The 25,017-nt window shown below is 36.2% G+C and overlaps 1 protein-coding gene across 2 annotated transcripts in view; it reads right to left on the reverse strand.

Moving 5' to 3' along the window:
• Positions 1 to 621: 621 nt before the first annotated feature.
• The window catches only part of ARSK (arylsulfatase family member K), a 48,947-nt gene continuing 24,551 nt past the window's right edge, over positions 622 to 25,017 (reverse strand). For both annotated transcript variants that reach the window (XM_050794305.1, XM_050794306.1), the window contains 5 exons: positions 23,581 to 23,863; positions 20,020 to 20,191; positions 14,664 to 14,888; positions 4,980 to 5,204; positions 622 to 2,441 (listed from right to left, as the gene is read on the reverse strand). In XM_050794305.1, the coding sequence (XP_050650262.1) occupies positions 2,152 to 2,441; positions 4,980 to 5,204; positions 14,664 to 14,888; positions 20,020 to 20,191; positions 23,581 to 23,863 (1,195 nt within the window). In that variant the 3' untranslated portion in view covers positions 622 to 2,151. The remainder of the gene's footprint in view (positions 2,442 to 4,979; positions 5,205 to 14,663; positions 14,889 to 20,019; positions 20,192 to 23,580; positions 23,864 to 25,017) is intronic.

A 25,017-nucleotide genomic window follows, 5' to 3' on the forward strand; every position in this document is an offset into this window, starting at 1 on the left:
AGTATAAATGGGACTTTGGTATAGATAAAAATGGCATTGCAAATCAATGGGGGAAAAGATAATGTATTCAACCAAAGGTATTATATGATGAAGCGCCATTTTTACCAATGGGAGAAGAGACAGTTTACTCAATAAAAGATCAATGGGTAGGCATATTAAAAAAAAACAACTAAAGTTAGATTTCTAATATGTTTAATATGTTCCATCTGGGTCAAAGATCCAAAGGTGAAAAATAAAATTCTAAGAGAAGACAAGTGGAGGCTGGGCGCAGTGGCTCACACCTGTAATCCCAGCACTTGGGAGGCTGAGGTGGGCAGATCACCAGGTCAGGAGATCAAGACCATCCTGGCTAACACAGTGAAACCCCATCTCTACTAAAAAATACAAAAAATTAGCCGGATGTGGTGGTGGGTGCCTGTAATCCCAGGTACTAGGGAGGCTGAGGCAGGAGAGTCACTTGAAACCAGGATCGCGTGATTGCACTCCAGTCTGGGTGACAGAGTGAGACTCTGCCTCAAAAAAAAAAAAAAAAAAAAAAAAAAAAAAAAAAAAAAAAACCAAGTGGAGAAGGCCATCCTAAATATGATATAAAATCCTAAAAGCCACAAAAGCAAAGATTTGTAAATTTTGCATTAATATTTTTAATTGGCAAATCATAATTGTATATACTTATGGGGTACAGAGATTCATAAATTTGCTTACATGAAAATAAAAATTTCTACGTATCAAAAAATACCAGAACAAAGTCAGAAGACAATTGACAATGACAAACTGGAAGGAAAATATTTGCAGGATCTCTTACAAAAAGCTAATATCTAAAGCACGCCTGTAATACAAAACAAAGACCAACAACCAACAGAAAAATAGGCAAAGAATAGAAATAGGAAAGGCCATGGTAAAGCAGATTCCAATGGCTGTTAAATACATGAAAATATGATCTACCTTACTCATCATAAGAAAAATGAAAACAGAATATTTGGCAAAGGATAAGAAGACGTGCATTGATGGTGAGATTATCAGTTAGTATACCTTCTTTAGAGGTAATATGTAGTATCTAGTGTAATTTTGCTAAATACAGTCTTGACTCAGTAATTTCACCTCTAGATATCTACTGTTAAGTGAAAAAAAAAAAAAGGAAAAAACAGCAACACGCAGAACAATGTGTGCAGTATGTTACCGTTTGCGTAGGGGGAAAGGAATATATACATTTGGTTATAAATTTGTGGCCAATCTCTAAAAATGTGTAAGCAGGTGGTTTCGGTACTTGCTTCTTGGAGGGGGAACTGGATGGCAGGGAAGACAGAAAGGATAGAGACTTCATGATCACTGTTAACCCTTTTGTACCATTTGAAGTTTTTACCCTGTATATATATTACCTATTAAAAAAAAAAAAGTAGTAAAATCAGGTACATCCAGGGTTTACATCCCGTTAAATACTCCAGATACTCCCATGAAATACATTCAAACAGTCCCATCAAATACAAATAACTCATCAAGCACCATCAAATGCTCACACACAACTGTTTTATGATAAATATTATTACTATTACAATATTTTATATTCTCTATTATTTAAAGGAATATAACTGTTACAGTATTTGCTTCAATCCTTTTGATACTTCCACTAAATTGTTAGAAGTTATACAAAGGTATACATAATAACCATTTTTGAAAATACGTGATTTTATAATCATTGGCATTTTATCTTAAAATACACTACATTCTTACAAAGTAATGAAAAATTGGTAATTATTATTATTTTATTTTTATTTATTTGACATGGAGTCTCACTCTGTCGCCAGGCTGGAGTACAGTGGCATGATCTCAGCTCACTGCAACCGCTGCCTCCGGGTTCAAGTGATCCTCCTGCCTCAGCCTCCTGAGTAGCTGAGACTACAGGTGTGTGCCACCATGCCCAGCTAATTTTTGTATTTTTAGTAGAGACGGGGTTTCACCATGTTGGCCAAGATGGTCTTGATCTCTTGACCTTGTGATCTGCCTGCCTCTGCCTCCCAAAGTCCTAGGATTACAGGTGTGAGCCACTGCGCCTGGCCAAAACTTGGTAATTATTAAAACTGTTTCATTTAAAATACATAATTATGATCTTGTGATATATATGTATCTCTAGAACATTATTTTTAAACTTTTTGTTCAAACTGCTCTTGGATTCATACGCGTTTTAAGCCACTGATCGATTGCACTTTCATACTTCCTTGGTTCTTTCTGCCAGTCCTGATGCCACCTAAGATTTGCTATAACGTTTGAATAATTCTGTCCTATACTTTGTTTCCACTTGATAAACTGCTCTTTATTATACTGGTGGACAGAAGCAGAAACTTTAGGGTAGTTTATAATGGAACGAAGCTTCTGATCCAAAGAATAAGTAATTTCTGGAAATTTTACAGCAACATTTGTTAATTCATCTGGATCTGAGGAAAGATCTGAAAGAAAAAGATTAAATATCTGTCAAAATAGTGACCTGCCAAAAAAGTTTAGAATGTCATCATGACAGGTAATGTATTAGATTTCTAAAAAGATTTTCAGTTCCTGTTAGTGTAATAAAATGAAGGACAGTATAAATGGTAAAATAACATACCAGGAGTTAAACACCCTATGTTGCATGCCCAAATTCCCTCCTTCCTACCATTGTCCAGCTATCCCACTTCTTTTTTCTTTTCTCAAATGCCAGAAAAAGTCAACCTTTTATCATCAGTAAGCTGGTTTAGAACAAGTTCTTCCTGTTTTTGATGTCCTGCCTACTTTGACGGGCAGAAATGAATATAGTAATGCTTATACTGTACCATTTCAACAGCCTCAAACTTTCTACAAATTCTTTATATAGACAAATCATGTTCCTGCAACTTTACTTACTCCTAGTTTTCTTTATATATTAGTATCTTATGCTTGGAGTTTTGAAAGTTACATTCATCAGTACGGTCCATTTGAACAAACAGCCATGGAAATACAAACTTCTCAATCACTGCCCACAAGAAAATAATGATAAATATTTCAGATCCATAAATACACTTTTTAGATATCCTAAAAAGGATTCCTACACAGATATCCTATCCCTGTGTAGGAAGACAGGGATATAACTAGGATACCAATCTAATTGGAAAAACAGCAAGTCAGAGATCTTACGACAATTAACTTCAGATAGTAAATGAACACTGTATGTTGAGGGAAAATCCCCTATGGCCTACTTAAGTACATTAGCCAAGAGGCCCCTGAAGAGATATGTGACTTTGCTAGGTAATTTCAGATGGCATATCTCTTTAGGAAAGGGGAATCAATAAGCCCTAAAAAGTACAGAAAAGCTGATTCCCCACTTCTGACATTTTGATAGTCACATCAGTTTTTTGGTAGAATATGGTATAAAAAACAAAATTTCAACAAATTTAAAGATCAAATTGGGCCGGGCGCGGTGGCTCACGCCTGTAATCCCAGCACTTTGGGAGGCCGAGGCGGGCGGATCACAAGGTCAGGAGATCGAGACCACGGTGAAACCCCGTCTCTACTAAAAATACAAAAAATTAGCCGGGCGCGGTTGTGGGCGCCTGTAGTCCCAGCTACTCGGGAGGCTGAGGCAGGAGAATGGCGTGAACCTGGGAGGCGGAGCTTGCAGTGAGCCGAGATCGCGCCACTGCACTCCAGCCTGGGCGACAGAGCGAGACTCCGTCTCAAAAAAAAAAAAAAAAAAAAAAAAAAAAAAAGATCAAATTGGCTTTTATTTAGTGATTCATGAATTGGGCAGCATCCCATCTGAAGATTTAGAAAAGGCATTCTGATGAGCTGAGCAGAGGAGGTGGGCTTTATAGGAAGAAAAAGGCTGACGAAAAAGTCCCAGAAACATGGAACAAAAAGCAGATTCGTCATTATAGTGTTACTTTATCCAGTAAAAACAGAGGAAACTTCCTTATGCTGGTTCAGGTAAAATGAGCCCCTTCAGGTTGGTTATTGTGATTCTCCTTTTTTTTTTTTTTTTTTTTTTTTTGCTAAAGTGGCCCGCTCTAAAGTTCAGTTTGATTATGGGGCACCTAACTGTCAGTGACCCTGTTCTGGTTTGACTTGGTTGGTTGAGCCTGGTGTAGGAACTCAGTTCAAAACAATGGCCTCCCATAAATTTCATTTGAGAATGGCCAATGAACAAGCAAGAGATGCACATTATTCATCAGGATGAAAATGTCAAGACTTCCTTTTTCAGCCAAGAATCCTCCACTCTTAAAGTGAAGGGGGTTGGCCAGTTTGGCTCCCAAAGTATTATTTTGATAATAATTTTGCTATTTGTAACTGGGAAGGAGCCTTAGGGAGAAATAAATATTACTAATGGCTTTAGCACATATTTTATGTACCAAATGGGGCAAAGGATAAGTAAAACCCTAAATCTAAAAATGCTGTTTAAAAATTAATTCATAGAGTAGTGAAGCTGGCAGACATTTTTTAGAAGTCATAAGAAGTATCAATTTTGCAGTTACAGCTTCGTTGAAATCTCAGTTCTGCTGCTTCTTAGCTATGAGACCACACACAGGTATCCAAATTTCTGTGACTCCTAGTCTCCTCTGTAAAATGAGGATAATGGCACTATCTTGTGGGGTTGTGGTGAACATTAAATAATATATGCAAAATGTCAGCCTTCATAAGATAGTTGTTAATCCTTCAGAACAATGAGGTACAATGAGGTGTTGACTTCTAATTGGGAAAGATAACCATGAGTACTGAAAGATGCCCTGATCAGAGGAAACTGGTTTCAGTTATGAGACCCAGATCAAAAGCCTTAGGATGCTTTCTCTGAAATTCAGCTGCTGATCTGCAAAGAGGCTATTCCTCACATGGGCAACCCTTTGTAGATAGTCCTAGCATGACAAGCAGCAGATGATATTCATTTATTTTAACAAGGATTATTGGATATCTTGAGCAATGCTACATAGGGCAGTTCATTACATATAATATTACACTTAAAAATCTATTAACACATTTACCAAAGAGTTGAGGCAATACTGAAGCACCATCCGAGTAGGCTATATACTTCCAGTGGTTAGTTCGAAGCATGTAGGTGGAGGCATTCACATTACATCCATGGAATTCACTTAGAATCCAGGGCGGATGCAGGTTTTTGACTTTATGTTCATTCTTAAATGTTTCTGATGATAATGGCAACAAAGAATATCCACTCAGGTTCTGAGGCAGAGGAATTCCAGCAATATCTATGTAACAAAAATAACCAAATATCTTAAAATAGCTCATCCTTTTATTAGCTGAACATTCACAAATGGCATCATCCACATTTTTTTCATACCATTAAATGCCATGGAGACTGGAGATTGTATATGGATTTTGTAAACAGACTGCCAAGATTCACATGCTTACCCCACTGGCCATGTGGACTTCAGCAAGGCATTTACTTATCTCAACCTCAGTTTTCTCGTCTGTAAGAAGGGGATGACCACAGTACTTGTATTTATTAGGTTCATTTTAGGTTTAAATAAGATACTTTATGTAAAATTCTAAGAACTCTGAGAACAATGCCTGGCAGATAGGAGCCTTCAACAAATAGTTAATATCACTAGTCCTTTTTCCTCTAAATGATTAAATAATCATAGTTGTTTCTCAAAGTTTCTTTCATGAGATATTAACAAGACTTACACAAGAAAGGGGTTTAGTAGTCATATATGTTTGCAAAACAATGGTTAAACAAAATTAAATACATAAATTTGTTGTAGATATAAATTTATTGCTGATGTATATGATAAACCTTCAGGAGTGGTTATATAGTATACCATGAGCCCCAAAGTTATTTGATAACAGAGCTTTTTAAACTTTGAAGTAGCATCTTGAGGGACTAGCATCTTGAAAAACATACTTTGAGGAACTGTGGATTATATTTATAAAGGGAAAAATTATTTTTAACTTACCAGATATAGACATATAGAACAATAGCATGAGAAATGCTCAACTGAAAAATAGCTTATACTTTAAAAAATTGCTTTCAAGGTAACTGGACCTTAAACTTCCCTCTTCCTATAGAAAAATTACCATTAATTATGTCTGCGTAGTCAGGGCTGTTTCAAAATGAGTCCGCAGTTGTCTTCCCCAGCCCTTTTCTGGTTTCAATGTTCATATTTTATGCATAAATATTTCCAATGAAAAATAGCATTATATCTATAATGTTAGAAATGAAACAAAGTTGAATAAGAAAATTAATTTAACTTGACTGTCTTTGACAAAAACAGATTAATTAAAGGATAATAGGGAAGTAGACAAAGACCACTATAAATCTTCTGAAGGTAGTTGTTTCATATATAACTTAATAAAAAAAAGTTTGTATATTCCATTTTCCTTGGAAGAAGACTATCACAAGTATTAATTTTCTGCCAACCAATCAAAATTAGTGACTTTTTTGTTGTTGTTCAGAGATAAGGAAAGAAAGAAGAGAGGAGTATTTCAGAGATGACTGGTTAAAAACAAAAAGAGGAGAAAAGAGGTTAAAGAGGATGTGCCCGGGAGAGAAGCGTTGCCTGGGTCAAACTAACTGTGCTCCAAGACACAGAGACTACCTACTGTAAGCAGTGGAAAGAAGGTGGTGTGGGAAGAGGCTGCGTAAGGGTGGTCTGTGTGTCAGCCACCAGGAGGCACCACCAGCAAGGCATGGGAAGAGAGAGAAGTAGTCTTTAAGGAAGTTTGGGAAGCAGGAACCAACGGGCACATACTCATGACTATGAGTTCTTGTATTCAGCACTTTAATAACTCTTAATACTTAGAAATGCCTTATTTTAGGACCATTCTTAATTTTCCTAAGGAAGCTTGGAAGACTAAGAAACTTACGTTTCTCCTGTGTTTATGAGAAGTCAGTAGTAAACTGGGTAAGAGTCCATTCAAGTGTTCATTTTTAAAATTCATTCAGCAAACCAGGTGCTGTTCTAGCTGTAGGGAAACGACACTGGACAACGCAGAAAAGCTCTCCCAGAGCTAACATTCTAACGTGGGCAGACAGAAACAGCTGTGTCAGATGGTGGTAAGTGCAATGAAGAAGAAGAAAGCAGGGTAAGGGAGACAGAGAGTGATGACAGGCATGTGGGTATGTGCTGTTTTATATAGGGTGGTCAGGGAAGGCCCCACTCAGAAGATCACATTTAGGCAGTGTCCCGAGGAGCGGTTAGAGTGAGCCCCACAGTTATCTGGCAAAAGGGCACTCCCCCCGGGGAATAGCAAGTATACAGTCCCCAAGGCAGGAAACTACTTGGTTTATTCCTCAAACACCAAGCAAGACTGTTAGGCTGGAGCAGAGTAAGTGAGGGATAAAATTATAAGAGATGAGTTGGGGAAGAGAAGAGATCATGTTGGACTCTCAGAGCGTAATTAAAGACACTGAATTTTTACTCTAGGTGAAATGGGAAATCAGTAGAGGGTTTTGAGCAGAGGTGTGACAATCTGACACTAACTATGGAATGGTGAATTGACTAAAAGTGAGTAAGGGCAGAAGGTCAGAGAGAGTTAGGAAGCTACTGCAGGAATCCAGGCAAGAGATAAGGGGAACTTAGGATTCCAGTCTATTATTGATAGAATAAAATAACTTTGTAAATTGAAAAAAAACCCATGTGAAATATCCATAATATTTAATAAATACTTCAAGTATTTATTGGTTTTTCTGTGCCTCAGAAAATTGGGTTTTCATTTTTCATATATTTATCAATAATTTCCTTAAAAACACTTTAGCTTAGACTGCTTTTCAAAAAGCTGTTTGATTTTTATTTAAAATCATTTTTCATATTTATTTTTCCTGGCAAACCTGTCATTCTAACTCCATTTTAAATAAGTTTCATCTTTCGTGGGAGTATAAGCACAGACTAGAAGTAACTGCAGGGTTCTTAAGAAAGTGACTTAAATGTAAAACAGTAAACAAATGGTAAAAATGCAGGCCTGGATATGTGTAATGATCTCCTGAAGAGAGATGATATTATATTTCTTCTTGACCATATCAGTACATAATGGATTTGAGTGGTATGGCAATGATGCAAACTAATATACACATTTTTTAGAGCATACCTAAAAAGAATGAAACATATTAATGATAACCATATCTAACATTTAATTGTTTACTATGTTCCAGGCATTGTTCTGAGCTATGAAATAGCCACTATTACCCCCATTTTTTTTTTTTTTTTTTTTTTTTTTTTTTTTTGAGACAGAGCATCACTCTGTTACCCAGGCTGGAGTGTAGTGGCGCGATCTTGGCTCACTGCACCCTCCGCCTCCCAGGTTCAAGTGATTCTCTTGCCTCAGCCTCCTGAGTAGCTGGGATTACAGGCACACGTCACCACACCCGGCTGATTTTTGTATTTTTAGTGGAAACAGGGTTTCACCATGTTGACCAAGCTGGTCTTGAACTCTTGACCTCAAGTGATCTGCCCACCTTGGCCTCCCAAAGTGCTGGGATTACAGCCGTAAGCCACCATGCTTGGCCTATCCCCATTTTTACTGATGAGAAAACTGAAGACCAGACATGTTGAGTAACCTGCCCAAGGTTACGCAGTTGGTAATGAGTGAAGAGGGGTTTGAACTTAGGCAGTCTGACCTTACAATATCTGTACTGTTTAATACTACACCATAAGACTTGCCTCACTGTAGTTAGCTAACTTCATAATATTCCTCAGCCGATAAAAACACAAGAATCTATGCAAAACACCTGCCAACCCCCAGGCTTCCACTAAGGTCCTGTAACAAGAAGGGTTTTGAAATTTAAATCACTAGCAATGAAACATTCTTTTAACTACAACTGCATTTTTATATAATCACATTCTCAAAATTAAAAAAATCTAGACTTATCTTTTAAGTGGAGAAAGGCAGGTGTTTTACAGAAAGACTATTACAGAAAACAATTCACATGAAAATAAGCTTAAAAATAAAAATCAAAACAATTTTAACTACAAAACGAGACACCTTTAGTTCTTACTGAGCTAAAGGATGCTGATACAAGGTATTAGAGAAGAAAATATTTTGGGAAGTAATTTTTAAATAATCTCAGAAATAATATCAACTTTAACGTTAATATTATAAAGAATTCCTATTCATAAATGTCATTTTTCTGCTGGTATTAGGAAATAATAATGTAATAGTATCCTATCACACTAGTGATAGAATTAGTTTATTTGATCCAAAAGCACAAATAAACTAAGGACATTCTTCCTAATTTATCATAAAATATTTTATTTAAAAAACCACTCTTTTAAAATACCTTTTAAAAAATGACTTGTAAATTCAAACTTTTAAATAAAGCATTGTTGCATCTTAAATTTCAATAGCCTCTTGATAGTAAGGTAGGTTTATTAAAACAGGAATTCCAATTGGTTTTTCCTATTCAGTATCTTTCTATTGAATGTAGAATAACCATCTTTTATACATTTCTAAGATGCATAGAATGGAAGTGAGGAGGAAATATCGCTTGAGGTTTTGGGTTGAGATTTTTTTTTTTTTTTTTTTTTGATACCAGAAGTGTTTATTTCTGTTCAACAGACATTTCAGGATTTTAATTTCATTTTTAGTTTCCAGAAGACTCAAATATTTTAAAACTCAAATATACTATAAGCAAAGTTTATCCTTGAAAAATCAATTTCAAAACAAATTTTTCTCTTTATATCATTTTTCTTTATAAGCTTCTCCTCTGTGTGTGTGTAAATGGGATTCACACAAAACAATATAGCTACTGCTAAGCTAATAAGAAAGGACTTTGGGAGCTCTAAGAATAGATACTGGCTTATATCTATTTTAAGTTCCTAATTGGTTAGAACAAAATAAGAAGTCCTTTGTAGATGTTTTATCAAAACATGTATAAGTTTGTTTATTAAGCAGAAGTAGAACATAGTGTCTCACAGGTCTAATTTTAGAGTTAATCACTAATAAAGTAGCTTTAAACTCTTCCAGCACTGAGGAGTTTTATCTTAAAAGGTAGAATGATCCATCAGATTAAACACAGACCGTCAGAATGATCTTTGTTTTGCTGGCTCCTAAGGCTGTTAAATAAAGAACAGCCTCACTTTCTGCCTGTTAATGCTGTTTCAATTGTTAATAGTACTCTAAAAACTTGCTAATTTGGACAGTAAATTAGATGGACACAATATCTAAAAAGGAAACAAAACAAAACACAAACATCAATTTGTACAGTTTTAAAGCCTTCATTTTCTTTTTAATACATGGGGGCAATTTTCACATATTTCACTTTTTAAAATTAATTGACTTTTTCTTTTCAACGTTTTAGATTCAGTGGGTATGTGTGCAGGTTTGTTCCCTGGGTATATTACTTGATGCTGAGGTTTGGGATATGAATGATTGCATCACCCAGGTACTGGGCATAGTGCCCAACAGTTTTTCAACCTCTGGCCCTCTGGCCCCCTCCCTCCCTCCTTCTCCCTTCTAGTAGTCCCTAGTGTTTCTTGTTGGCATTTTTATGTCCGTGAGTAACCAATGTTTAGTTCTCACTTATAAGTGAGAACATCCGGTATTTGGTTTTCTGTTATTGTGTTAATTTTCTTAGGATAATGGCCTCCAGCTCCATTCATGTTGCTGCAAAGGCCATTATTTAATTTTTGATGGCTTTGTAGTATTCCACGGTGTATATGTGGCACATTTTCTTTATTTGGTCCACCACTGATGGGCACCTGGGATGATTCCATGCCTTTACTATTGTGAATAGTGCTGCAAGTGCATGTCTTTTTGGTAGAATGATTTATGTATTTTTTGGTATATATCCAGTAATGGGATTGCTGGGTCTAATGGTAGCTGTTTTAAGTTTGTTGAGAAATCTCCAAACTGCTTCCCACAGTGGCTGAACTAATTTACACTCCCACCAACACTGTATAAGTGTTCCCCTTTCTCTGCAGCCTCACCAACATCTGTTGTTTTTTGACTTTTTAATAATTGTCATTTTGACTGTTGCGAGATGATATCTCATTGTGGTTTTGATTTGCATTAGAATTGCCTATTTTTTATCCAATCCATTACTACTAGATATTCATATTGTTTCTAATTCTTAATATAGTAATAAATATCCATGGAGATAAATACTTGTGTATATCTACAGGTTATTTCCTAAAATTAGGATTTCTAGGTCAAAACGTATGCACATTTCTCAGAAATTTGAAACATAATGCCACATTTGCCTACAAAACATTTGTATCGGTTTATATTCCCAGTAGCAGCACATGAGAAAGACTATTTCTAATATAAGATTTTCTAATTCTTCTTAACCTTTGCAAACTTTATATGTGAAAGAAGAATATTTTTCTCTTTTAATATTTTTATGACCACTGACTTTGATTCTTTAAAAATATATTGGCCATTTGTGTATATTTTCTGTTGTGAATTGCTTATTTTGATCCATCTGTTAATAAGGTATTCTTCTTCTTCTTACAGATTTATAAGAGCTCTATGAATATTACACCTTTATCATTTATAAAAAGATTAACTTAAGTAAATAATTGTGTTACAATGTTGTCTCCTGGCTCCAGCATAAGGCTCTTTTGCATTGTTCTCTTTCTACCCTTATCACTGGTTAACATCTGGTTAATAGAATGTTTCAGTGTTTTATATAAAGACCCGTCCATAGGTATTCTCCTCCACTCACTCTTCCCCAACTAAAAAAAATCATTTAAATGTAGCTTTCCTTCATCTGATTAAAAATAATATTTATTGTGAAACACATTATAAACTGTGCTAAGCAATGAAGATGTTAATTTTTCAGTTTAGAATTGGAGAGATTTATTTTTGACTTTATTTCCTTTACTCTTATTGGGGAGGTCTAATCAACACATGATCTAAATGCTGTTAATAAAACATATTCTGCAGGGAACTGTGACTCAGAAGGAGTCTATTACCAAGAATCTTATGAAAAATAACAATCTATACAAAACTATAGTTTTAGAAAATTATTTTTTCTAAAATAATTGACAAATTGCAGGAAAAAACCTACAGTTGCAGGGAATTTACATCATTTACAGAAGAGTAGGGATGGAATTTAGAGGAGCTTCTGAGACAGTATTTTCTTAGCTACAGAAATTCTTATTAGCAAGTAACATAAATTAGGCAGTGATAGGTGGATGTATGAGAATTTCCCCATTCTAACAAATTTTATTTAGCATTTTCTTATCTGACCTGTTAAATTATGAAATCTGCTAGTTTGCAGATGACCTTTAACTTTTACAATGTATAAAATGGCAAGAAGTAATAATGGCATCTTCTCAAGATTGTAGAGTACAAAATTTGCATTGTGGGCAAATATAAAATAATGTTTAAAGAAAAATGATTTAAACCATGCATTTTAATTAACTGACATATATGATGACAGAATGTCTAAGAATTGAATAGGGCCGGGCGCGGTGGCTCAAGCCTGTAATCCCAGCACTTTGGGAGGCCGAGACGGGCGGATCACGAGGTCAGGAGATCGAGACCATCTTGGCTAACACAGTGAAACCCCGTCTCTACTAAAAAAATACAAAAAACTAGCCGGGCGAGGTGGCAGGCGCCTGTAGTCCCAGCTACTCGGGAGGCTGAGGCAGGAGAATGGCGTAAACCCGGGAGGCGGAGCTTGCAGTGAGCTGAGATCTGGCCACTGCACTCCAGCCTGGGCGACAGAGCAAGACTCTGTCTCAAAAAAAAAAAAAAAAAAAAGAATTATGTATATTTGGGTCTCTGCTATTAGCATCTTTAGAGTTTTATGAATATATGCCTATATTCTTTACAGTTTCCTTCCTTAATTTTTCTTCTTGTAGAACTCTCTCTACCCTCCCCATTCCCAAAGAAAATCTTGCTAGGGTCATCTTTGCTTGACTTTTTAGCCTCATTCTGTTTTCTTAAGGTATAGTGACCAGAACTGCAAGAAGGTATTGTAAAAGATTATGGAAAGCTGGGGTGAATAGGGCTCACTGTAGACAACTCCCTAAAGATGTTTAACTATTTAGCTGCTAGAGTCAAATAGATAAAATGGCAACTATCACTATGAAATATATTGAGGGAAAAGTGGAGAAAGAATCACCCCAGCTTTCCATAATCTTTTACAATACCTTCTTGCAGTTCTGGTCACTATACCTTAAGAAAACAGAATGAGGCTAAAAAGTCAAGCAAAGATGACCCTAGCAAGATTTTCTTTGGGAATGGGGAGGGTAGAGAGAGTTCTACAAGAAGAAAAATTAAGGAAGGAAACTGTAAAGAATATAGGCATATATTCATAAAACTCTAAAGATGCTAATAGCAGAGACCCAAATATACATAATTCTATATAAACTTCTTTAAAAAACACAGAAATGAGGAAAAGTAATAGTGATCGGCTAGAAACTAACGGAATGAGAAAGTGGCCAAGATATGGCTGAGTGTGATCATTACTTTGGGATAAAGGGAAACCAGCAAATGATGACTAAGAAACAGGAGAGATTAAAAATTCAAGGAACTGGCCGGGCGCAGTGGTTCACGCCTGTAATCCCAGCACTTTGGGAGGTTGAAGTGGGCAGATCATAAGGTCAGGAGTTTGAGACCAGCCTGGCCAACATGGTGAAACCTCGTCTCTACTAAAAATACAAAAATTAGCTGGGCGTGGTGGCAGGTGCCTGTAATCCCAGCTACTCAGGAGGCTGAGTCAGGAGAATCGCTTGAAACTGTTAGGCGGAGGTTGCAGTGAGCTGAGATCACGCCACTGCACTCCAGCCTGGGTGAAAGAGAGAAACTCCATCACACGCACACAAAATAAATAAATAAAAATAAAAAAGTTCAAGGAACTGGAAAGAAGTATGTTCAATTATATGAGAAGGATATGAAATAAGAGAAAAGGAAAGGACGCCGGTTTAAATTGACTCTAAATAAATTTAGTTAAGCGAAGAACTTTGCGGCAGAAGGAAGGAGATAAAAAGAACTCTGATTTCTTTGATTTTAAGATGCATCTTTCTTTCACATTTTAACATTTCTGAAATTAGAGAATATATCTTGTGCTATTTTCTTTCACCAAAATTTATGAATTGATGGTAGTTTTGCAACTGATGGTGCCTTAGAACAGAGAAACTGGTGTTTAAATGCTAGTGAATTTAAAGTACTCTGCTAAATTAGATAGAAACTAGAAGTTAGTTCTATGATTTCCTTTGAATTTGATTATGTCGTTATTCTAGTATCTTCAACAAAAACTGCTAACTACCGTTATCCATATGTTGCTTTTCTAGACATATGGCTATGCTTGTAGACATTAAGAAGCTAGTAAAGCAAATAGTACAGAACTATCTAAAGAGTCTGAGGAGGAATATGTTCATACTAGTTTCAAAGTGGATAGAATAATTCAGAAAGGAAATGCTTACATTTTAGGGAGGTGGTGGTAGAGAATCAAATGATGTACAAATCATATCTATAAGGTTATGAACCTGAATGTCTTACATGGCTTACTTTACAGTCATATCCTGAATACAAATCTTTTGAGGGAAAATCACTATAGTAAGTGAAGGACACAGGGACATGAAAAACAATCTCTTCATTCTTCAGAGTACAGATTTGACTCACAGTTAAATGAGTTGCTCAGGGTTATAAACAAGTCAGCAGGACCTCTGACTATTAACTGAAAGACTGACTAATTGACCTCTTCAGTTGCATTCTCCAGCATTATTACAAATAAATATTTACAGAACTGCATCACTTACCAAGCATGGTAGGGTAAATATCCACAAGAGAAACCACATTTGATACCTGAAGGTCGACTTTAATTCCTGGCCCCATCATCAAAAGCGGAACATGTGCACTGGCCTCATACATGCTCATTTTATAAAACTGTCGATGTTCCATGGCCAGCTCTCCATGATCTGAGAAGTATATGACAATAGTTTTCTGAAGAAGATCTAATTGATGAAGGGCCAAAATAATTTCACCTACAATAGAAATCATGATAAAACTATTAATTAGCTTTCAGTTCATGTTTTATTGTATCACATTAAGTTGATAACAACTTTACCCTATAAAGGTTTGTCACTATGCTTTTTAACATCTGAATATTACCTACTGTTCTCAAGTTAAGTCTCAAGTTGACAGTGGTCTGTCTACTGCTTGCTCTTCAGTTGACTAGTGAGGAAGAAGAAAATATAATACCCATGGGAACTCTTGCTCAAAGCTGCTTATCTGGAGATTATGCTGGCTTGCTTTCTAGGTTTCTATCAAAGAATAGGGGAAAAAAATCTTCCCCTTAGTGCCTTGAGTGAGAAAAGAAAGATCAGTCAGATATCAGTACTTCACATGTCTCAGATGATAAAAAAGATTGGTATCACCTCTGACCCACAGTTTCTGTGCAAAAGGAAGTGGTAAGAGCAGTCAGAACTCCTCTTTTCTGCTACTTTTTCTCCCAAATGATCATGCTCATAAAGGTGGCTGAGGATTATGGAAATCCCACCTTTGAAGAAGGGCTGGAAGCAGGACAGACAGTGTACAAGTTTGATTTAGCACCTTCTTGGATAGGGAATAATGGGACAGTAAAATTCCTCTGACCAGTTCCAGTCTCACTGTTCTCAAACTTTCTCCTACTGTAATTAAGAGAATCACAAGAAAGCACAGGCCAGAGAGAGGAGTCATCCCTGTTTTGGCAGTTCCTGAATCTGGGTAGAAGAGTCTATATTAATTTAAAAACCTACAGATTCTGAGGTATAGTCAGGATTGACACTCACTGCTCTATGGAGTTATTCGCAGAATTGAGACTCTCTTGATTTTTCAACTAGACGACTGGAATTACTTCCTAATCGGTCTTGCCTCTACTCCTCTTTCCTCTCCTTGTACTATCCTGGTGTCTATCTTTCTAAATTACCTAATCACTTGATCGTGTCACATCCCTGCTTCAAACTTTTTCACAGCTGCCCATTGTCGAATTCTTTAGCATAACAAGCAAGGCCCCTGTCCACTCTCCATACTCAGCGCCCTCGGCTACCTGCTAGACTTTTACCTTTCAGCAATCCTAACCTGCTCAGAACCCCATAAACACACACCATATTAGTTCACGCTTTCTTGCCTCTGCATATACTCTGCCATCTATGGTGAATGCTGTTTCTCCCACAGTCTACTTCACAAATTCCTATTATTCCTTTATGACCCAGCTCAAACATGCATTATCTCTCTGGCAAAGCATCATTCCTTGCTCTTCTAGGTAGAGGAAATCACTTTGTTCTTCAGGATGCCTACAACTTGCATATTACTGTAGTTACAACATATTGTAATTCTTAGCATTTATGCTCAATCAATAAATGTTCACTGAGTGCTTACTATATGCCAAACACTACGGATACGATGCTAAGCACCTAGGATGCAATGTTGAATAAGAATGATTAAAGACTTAAATGTAAAACTCAAAACTACAAAAAACCCTAGAAGAAACTCTAGGCAATACCAATCAGGACATAGGCACAGGCAAAGATTTCATGACAAATTCACCGAAAGCAATTGCAACAAAAGCAAAAATTGACAAATGGGGTCTAATTAAACAAAAGAGCTTCTGCATAGCAAAAGAAACTATCATTAGAATGAACAAGCAACCTATGAAATGGGAGAAAATTTTTGCAATGTATCCATCTGACAAAGGTTTAATATCCAGAATCTACAAGGAACTTAAACAAATGTACAAGAAAAAAACAACCAACCCCATTAAAAAGTGGGCAAAGGACATCAATGGACACTTCTCAAAAGACATTTATGAGGCCAACGAACATATTTTAAAAAAGCTCAACATCACTGATCATTAGAAAATGCAAACCAAAACCACCATGAGATACCATCTCATGCCAGTTAGAATGGCAATTATTAAAAAGTCTAGAAACAACAGATGTTAGAGAGTTTGTGGAGAAATAGGAATGCTTTTACACTGTTGGTGGGAATGTAAATTAGTTCAGTCATTATGGAAGACAGTGTGGCAATGCCCCAAAAATTTAGAACCAGAAACACCATTTGACCCAGCTATCCCATTACTGGGTATATACCCAAAGGAATATACGTCATTCTATTACAAAGATACATGCACACATGTGTTCACTGCAGCACTATTCACAATAGCAAAGACATGGAATCAACACAAATGCCCACCAACAATAGACTGGATAAAGAAAATGTGGTACATATACACCATGCAATACTATGCAGCCATAAAAAGAAATGAGATCATGTCCTTTGCAGGGACATGGATGGAGCTAGAAGCCATTATCTTTAGCAAACTAACGCAGGAACAGAAAACCAAACACTGCGTGTTCTTACTTATAAGTGGGAGCTGAACAATGAGAACACATGAACACAGGGAGGGGAACGATACACACTGGGGGCTGTCAGGGAAGGGAGAGTGTTAGGAAAAATAGCTAATACATGCTGGGCTTAATACCTAGGTGATGGGTATTAGGTGCAGCAAACCACCTTTTACCTATGTAACACGTTTACCTATGTAACAAACCTGCATACCCTGCACATGTACCCTGGAACTTAAAATAAAAATAAAAGAATGTCCCTGCCCTCATGAAGCTTGTGTTCTTCAAGGGAGACAGATGGTAAACAGATGAAATAATTAGTATTACTACGCAAACAACATGACAAGGTATAAAGCAAGCAGAATGATGGAGCTGGCACACTGAGTTAGAGTGGTTGGGGGAGACATTCCTGAGGGGGTAACACCTGAGCTGAGAGCTAAAGACAGAATAAGCCAGCCATGTAGAAAGCAAAGGGAAGGGTGTTCTGGGCGGATGAAACAGAAAATATAAGACCCTGAGGTGGGAAAAGACCCTAGAATGCCTTTAATTTTGTTTGTTTGTTTGTGAGAAGGAGTCTCGCTCTGTCACCAGGCTGGAGTGCAGTGGCGTGATCTTGGCTCACTGCAACCTCCGCCTCCTGGGTTCAAGTGATTCTCCTGCCTCAGCCTCCCAGGTAGCTGGGACTACAGGCATGCACTGCCACACCCAGCAAATTTTTGTATTTTTAGTAGAGATGGGGTTTCACCATGTTGGCCAGGATGGTCTTGATCTCTTGACCTTGTGATCCGCTTGCCTCGGCCTCCCAAAGTGCTGGGATTACAGGCGTGAGCCACAAATAACTTTAATTAATGAGTGATTTCTTAATAGTATTCAACATACTATACTCCCCCAGTGCCCAACATAGTGCCTGACAGCTAGTAGGTACTTAATGTTTGTTAACAAACACAATGAACAGTATTAAATACTACATGGTGATAAGACCGGTGTAGATTTAAAAATTAAGATACAGGCCAGGTGCGGTGGCTCACGCCTGTAATCCCAGCACTTTGGGAGGCCAAGGCGGGCAGATCATGAGGTCAGGAGATTGAGACCAGCCTGACCAACATGGTGAAACCCCATCTCTAATAGAAATACAAAAATTAGCTGGGCATGGCGGCATGTGCCTATAATCCCAGCTACTCGGGAGGCTGAGGCAGGAGAATCGCTTGAACCCGGGAGGTGGAGGTTGCAGTGAGCAGAGACCCTGCCACTGTACTCTAGCCTGGAGACAGAGCTAGACTCTGTCTCAAAAAAAAAAATTAAGATACAATATATTCCATAAACTTTGTAACTTGATGTAAGCAAGTTGCTACATATTTTTCTTCTCTGAAGAGATTTCAAGAGTAGTATTCCCACACTCCCTAGAGCAACATTCTCTCATTTTAATGGATATGGATGAATGAATGGCTATAAATTTTCAAATGCAATTTCCAGTGTGCAAATGGGAGAACATTCTCTAACATCAGAGAATATCAATGAAACACAATTTGACAGATGTGCTCATGATTAAAGAAAATTACTTAAAATCTGATTTGCATTGAGTACTTGGAATTTTTTTTTTTTTTTGAGATGTGGTCTTGCTCTGTCATCCAGGCTGGAGTGCAGTGGCATGATCTCTGCTCACTGCAACCTCCGCCTCCCGGGTTCAAGCGATTCTCCTGCCTCACCCTCCCAAGTAGCTGGGATCACATGTGTGTGCCACCACAGTCAGTTAATTTTTGTATTTTAGTAGAGACAGGGTTTTGCCATGTTGGCCAGGCTGGTCTTGAACTCCTGACCTCAGGTGATCCACCGGCCATGGCCTCCCAAAGTGCTGGGATTACAGGCATGAGCCACCGCACCTGGCCAATACATTTTTATACTTGCTATATTATAGATAATTTGCCCACATGGCCTTTTTGCTTCTTGCTGTATACTTTTCTGTTTTTACCCAATGAATTTTTTTTTAACAAAAAACATTCACTTGTCACTCCCAAAGTTTACTCTGTACAGAAGAGGTGCTACCTACACTTCACTAGTACAATTATGCTTCATTCCTAAGAGTAGCAAAATAAATGACGCTGCTTTATGAAAATAGCTTTTGTTATAAAACAGATTTTTAAACTAGGGATTTTCCACACATGAACTGGAAACTTCCATAGCTCTGTAAGTGAACAGGCAAAACGTTCTTGACAGTCATGTGATGAAGGCAGGTTTAGTTTTGAGTTGGTCTTCAGCTTGAATGAGGGAAGAAAATTCAATATGATTCTGGACCAGAAAATACACAGAGAAACTTTAGTTAGGCCATTCTCTAAAGGGCTTAGGGAGAAGGAATGTGTTTCATGGTTATTATAAGTTTGGGGGAGTCACAAGATTCTACAAGTAAATTTTCTCATCTCTAGAAAGCTAAGCTGCCTTACAAATACCTATCACATGTGTACCTGTGTTTGGCTGAATACTGATTCCTGTTTAAGGACAGTAAAACGTTTCAAGTAGATGACTGCCTTCTGTGACCCTTTCTTTATGTATGAATAAATCTAAGCATTTATGAATCTGCAAATTTCTGAATCATTAAGATATAAAGAGCTTTTCATTCTGTCAACAATGCTAGTTATCAAGTTTTGATAAGTGTCAAGATTCCTATAGTTATAAGCAACTGCTGTAAGAAATATCTGAGGCTGTTCATGCAAGTCACCAAGCAGCATGATCACAGACTGTTGGAAAAATATTATACTTTTTCTTCATGTAATTGCTTATTAATTATACCACCTACCGAGCATGGCATCTGTCTCAGCACACATAGCATAATAAAATGCTCTAATATTCTTAATTTCTTTTTCTGTAAATCTTCCAGTGCAGTTTTTTGTATAAGAAGAGTAATAATCTACAGGGTGCATTTCTGACAAAGGTGACCACTTTGGGATTTTGATAGCATCACGAGACACCTAAAAATGGGAGAAAAAACTTAGTTATGCTAGCAAAATAGTGCTATTTCTTTCCTCCAATAAGTATGTATAGTGAAATCAACAATGTTTAATTACTTAGAATAGTAGAAAAGAACAGCTGTAAATATGTAAATAAAATAGTAAATCAATACATAAATTAGGAACAAATTGTTAATACTATCATAACAACAGAAGGTATATATCAATATCTGTATATATATCATGAGGTAGTGGTAAGATTTTTAAAAATTATACAGGCCACCGAAAAATATGAGCTTTATTAGACAGTACACGCTAGTCCAGAAAAGTATCCAAGCACTTTAATATACAATTGTGTGACCAAAACTTCAGAATCAACAACCTAAGAACATGGACTCCTTTTCTCTAATAATTCACTAGTAAGAATGACAATATCTAGTGAGATACGCAAGTGCTTGTCAAAAACAAATATGACTTTTAAACACATATAAATGCTTACTTACAGTGCTGGTAAAAAGCAATTAAACTAGATCTTTAATTCACATTTATATTTTAGTTACATAACTTTCAAAAAGTTCATTTACTTAGTATTTGGTTGAAAGTCATTTAACTGATTTCATTTGGCTAGTAATAACTCCAGACAAATTTTTGAAAATGAAACCACTTAGAACTTTTAAAGAAGATATAAAGTATCTAAAACACTGACATTATTTTATTTAAAATAGGATGGACTAAATAGTGTTTCTGAGTAGTTTTTTTAGACTAACTTTTATTTCTTATTTCTGTAGGTTTTTGAAGAACAGGTGTGGCTGCATGAATAAGTTCTTTAGGGTGATTTCTGAGATTTTGGGGCACTCATCACTCAAGCATTATACACTGTACCCAATTTGTAGTCTTTTATCCCTCACCCCTATCTACTTTCCCCCAACCAGTCCCCAAAGTCCACTGTATTATTCTTACGCCTCTGAGTCCTCATAGCTTAGCTCCCACTTAGGAGTGAGAACATACAATGTTTGGTTTTCCATTCCTGAGTCACTTCACTTAGAATAATGGTCTCCAATTTCACCCAGGTTGCTGCAAATGACTCATTCCTTTCTTATGGCTGAGTAGTTATTTCATGGTCTATACATCACAATTACTTTATCCACTGGTTGAGTGATGGGCATTTGGGCTGGTTCTATATTTTTGCAATTGTGAATTGTGCTGCTATAAATGTGTGTGCAAGTATCTTTTTCGTATAATGACTTCTTTTCATCTGAGTAGATACTATGTAGTGGGACTGCTGGATCAGATGGTAGTTCTACTTTTAGCTAAGGAATCTCCACACTGTTTTCCATAGTGGTTGTACCAGTTTACATTCCCACCAGCAGTGTAAAATTGTTCCCTTTTCACCACGTCCCCACCAACATCTACTTATTTTTATTTTTTTGATTATAGCCATTGTTGCAGGAGTAAGGTGGTATCACATTGTGGTTCCAATTTGCATTTCCCTGATCGTTAGTGATGTTGAGCACTTTCTTATATATTTGTTGGCCATTTGTATATCTTCTTTTGAGAATTGTCTATTCATGTCCTCTTTTTTCTCTGAGATGGAGTTTCGCTCTTGTCGCCCAGGCTGGGGTGCAATGGTGCAATCTCGGCTCACTGCAACCTCCGCCTCCCAGGTTCAAGTGATTCTCCTGCCTCAGCCTCCCGAGTAGCTGGGATTACAGGTGCACACCACTACACCCACTAATTTTCGGTTTTTAGTAGAGATGGGGTTTCACTATGTTGGTCTGGTTGGTCTCGAGCTCCTGATGTTAGGTGATCCACCCGCCTCAGCCTTCCAAAGCGCTGGGATTACAGGCGTGAGCCACGGCACCCAGCTCTATTCATGTCCTTAACCCACTTATTAATGGGATTGGTTTTTTTTTTCTTGCTACTCTGAGTTCCTTGTAGGTTCTGGATATTAGTCTTTTGTTAGATATATAGATTGTGAAGATTTTTTCACACTCTGTGGGTTGTTTACTATGCTGATTATTTCTTTTGCTCTGAAGGTTTTTAGTTGAATTAACTGATTAGTTTTTAAAGCAACTGAAAATTGATTTAAGATTACACATTTCAAAATACAGGTAGACCACGCATCATGTGGTTTGATATGCATGAATTTCAGTTATCACAGTTTTGTTAAATAACAGCAGTCCCCTAACAAAATTACTCTGGTAGACTTCAGTTACCAGGGTATGTTAACTGTGACTAACCGCAAAAAGTACAAACTTTCACACTGATATGCTGCTAGCTCTTTAGTATAAATCACTGAGTATACAACAGATACGTATGCCATTCAGTGACTAATCATGTTGTTTCTTTTAAAATGTGTCAGTGATTAGTTATCTGGTACATGCACAGACAACAAAACATGTACTTGTATCCTAGTGATAAATTAATGTGACACTTTATAAAAAGGTATAATGAAGAGAAGTCAACAAAGATGAACATACAGTAAAAAAAGGAAAAGTGACAAGGCTGGAATTTAAATTCAAATCTAATGTAAATGAAGTTATAGAAGAAACAGCTGAGCTGGGAATGTTGACACTGCTGTCATTCAAGAGACATTAGAAATGTAGCCAGAGGAACTGAGTGAAGGCACATTTACCAGCATAAATGAGGAAGGTTGTTGTGAAGAAAAAGATAAAGATGCACCACAGAAAGCAATATTGGCAAAATTTTTCACATTAAAGGAACTTGGAGATATATCATTACATTGAAAGTGCAAAAGCTAAAATGTTGGAAGGTAATCCAAATTTAGAAAGAAATAATGACAATTTGCCAAGTCTTAGAGAAGATGCTTTCTCTGTATCATAAGTTTTATGATGAGAAGGCAAGCACTCTTCAATCTACTGGTAAGTTTTTTTAACCAAAAAAATTCCCGCTTTAATTCTCAGTGTTTCTAGCATTTTCATTATTATGTACTACATAAATATTAGTTTATTTTTTCTTTTCCATTTTTAACCAAAAGTAACACAATTTAAAATATTTTGATAAATGTTTTTAAAGGTGCCAGAAAATGGTCATTTTTCCCATTTATTAAGGTTGTTTTATATGGTTTCAGCTTGCATGGTCATTTTTACAATCTGGAACAGTGCAAAGTGAGGACGGCCTACATTTCTAAGAGAATGCCTTTAGTTTCTCTTTTTATAGACATATCCTTGGCAAATGTATTCAATCCAGAAGTACGCTTCTGACTTTTAACACTTATTTTATTTCTGTAAAACTGTCCCTTTAGTTTTTATCTAACTAGTTATTGGTCAAGTTTGAATACATAATTTTCAATTTTTTCTTTAAAAGTGATAATAAAAGAAACAATGGGCGAATACCCATAAGCCACATATTTAAATCTAATTTTGAGCACACACAATGTAGTTACTTACTTTTCCAAGCCAATAAAGAGATGTGTGAAATGTTGAAGATCCAAAATTTTCTCCAGAAGATGGTGAAGGGTAAGGGTGTGGTAAATTTAATCCCAAGTAAAGAACAAATGGTTCAGTGTAATTAATTGCTTCCTTTCTTAACCAATTTATTGCTTTGTCTGTATTCTGCCAATCCCTTTCCATCACTCTGACTTTAGTCCTATTATGGATAAGATTAACCATGGGTCTGCCTTCTTGTCTGAGTAAGAAAGCAACATCTCTTGTCCATGCTTCCACACGATTACTGAGGGAGCAAAAACACACGTATATTGTCAGGTATATTAAAAAGTTTTAAAATCGTACTAAGCATACATTAAGAAAACAACATGGAAAACAATTTTTAGGTTCAGTCTTGTAAATGTTCAGAATAACTATATTAGATCTAAAAAAGAAAGTTATTGAGCATTACAGATTAAAAAAATAGAAAAAAAGCCAAGAATCGAATATTCACTTATGTGTTCTTTAAAACTACGAAAGATTATGTGGAATGGTTAACTTTTCTTACAGCAAGATATTTAAACAAAATGTTTCAGATTTCTAATATTTCTTCTTTACTAAATTTTCTAACATTTTTATTTTTTCGCTTAGAAGATGTCATTCCTAACCAAAGCTACTATAATTTCCTTTTATCACTGAATATTTATAGTTTAAAAAATATACCTACCATGTATACTTCATGTGTTGCTAAAGTTTCAGGTTTAAAATTGTTTCCAGCTCTATCTTTTCTTATTAAAAGAAGAATTTTAACTATAATCTGAGCTATCTAAGCTAAAAGTGATATAAATTTCATATCCATTATAAACCAGAGATATTTTCTTTATTACTGATTTACAAGTTAAATGATTCAATTAATTCACTTTCTCAAACAAAAAATTAATTCACTTTATCTCAATCTTTATTTTATCTGACTGCTTGATTTTTCTCAATCAAGCTCTAAGCATATGTAGCTGACATAATTGGTTGGATAGCAGTCCTAGGCATTTCTAGAAAGTTTGCTTTTTAAGTTTCTGTTGAGATAAGTATCTCTGAAGTGCTCTATCAATAGAGAAAAGTGTTTTAAAAATCCAGATACCAACTCATAAACAAAAAATATTTTATACTAAAACATAATACTGCTCTTAAGAGAAACTGCAATTCATATAAAATGACTAACAACCCATACATAAGTTAAAATAGAAAAATTTTATACCCTGCCTTTTGAATGCAGGTAAATAAATTTAAATAGCTACAATAAAAATTCATTTTTCTTTTAGATATTCAATATATTTTGATAAAAACAATAAAAACCATAATTTCAGCAGAATTATATCTATCTAACAGATCCTAATTAATTCTAACAGATGGGAAACCCTAAAATAGGAAGTTTTGTATTCATCACACTATCAAAACAATCTGACA

The sequence above is a fragment of the Macaca thibetana genome, chromosome 6, assembly GCF_024542745.1.
Source record: "Macaca thibetana thibetana isolate TM-01 chromosome 6, ASM2454274v1, whole genome shotgun sequence".
Taxonomy (NCBI): domain Eukaryota; kingdom Metazoa; phylum Chordata; class Mammalia; order Primates; family Cercopithecidae; genus Macaca; species Macaca thibetana.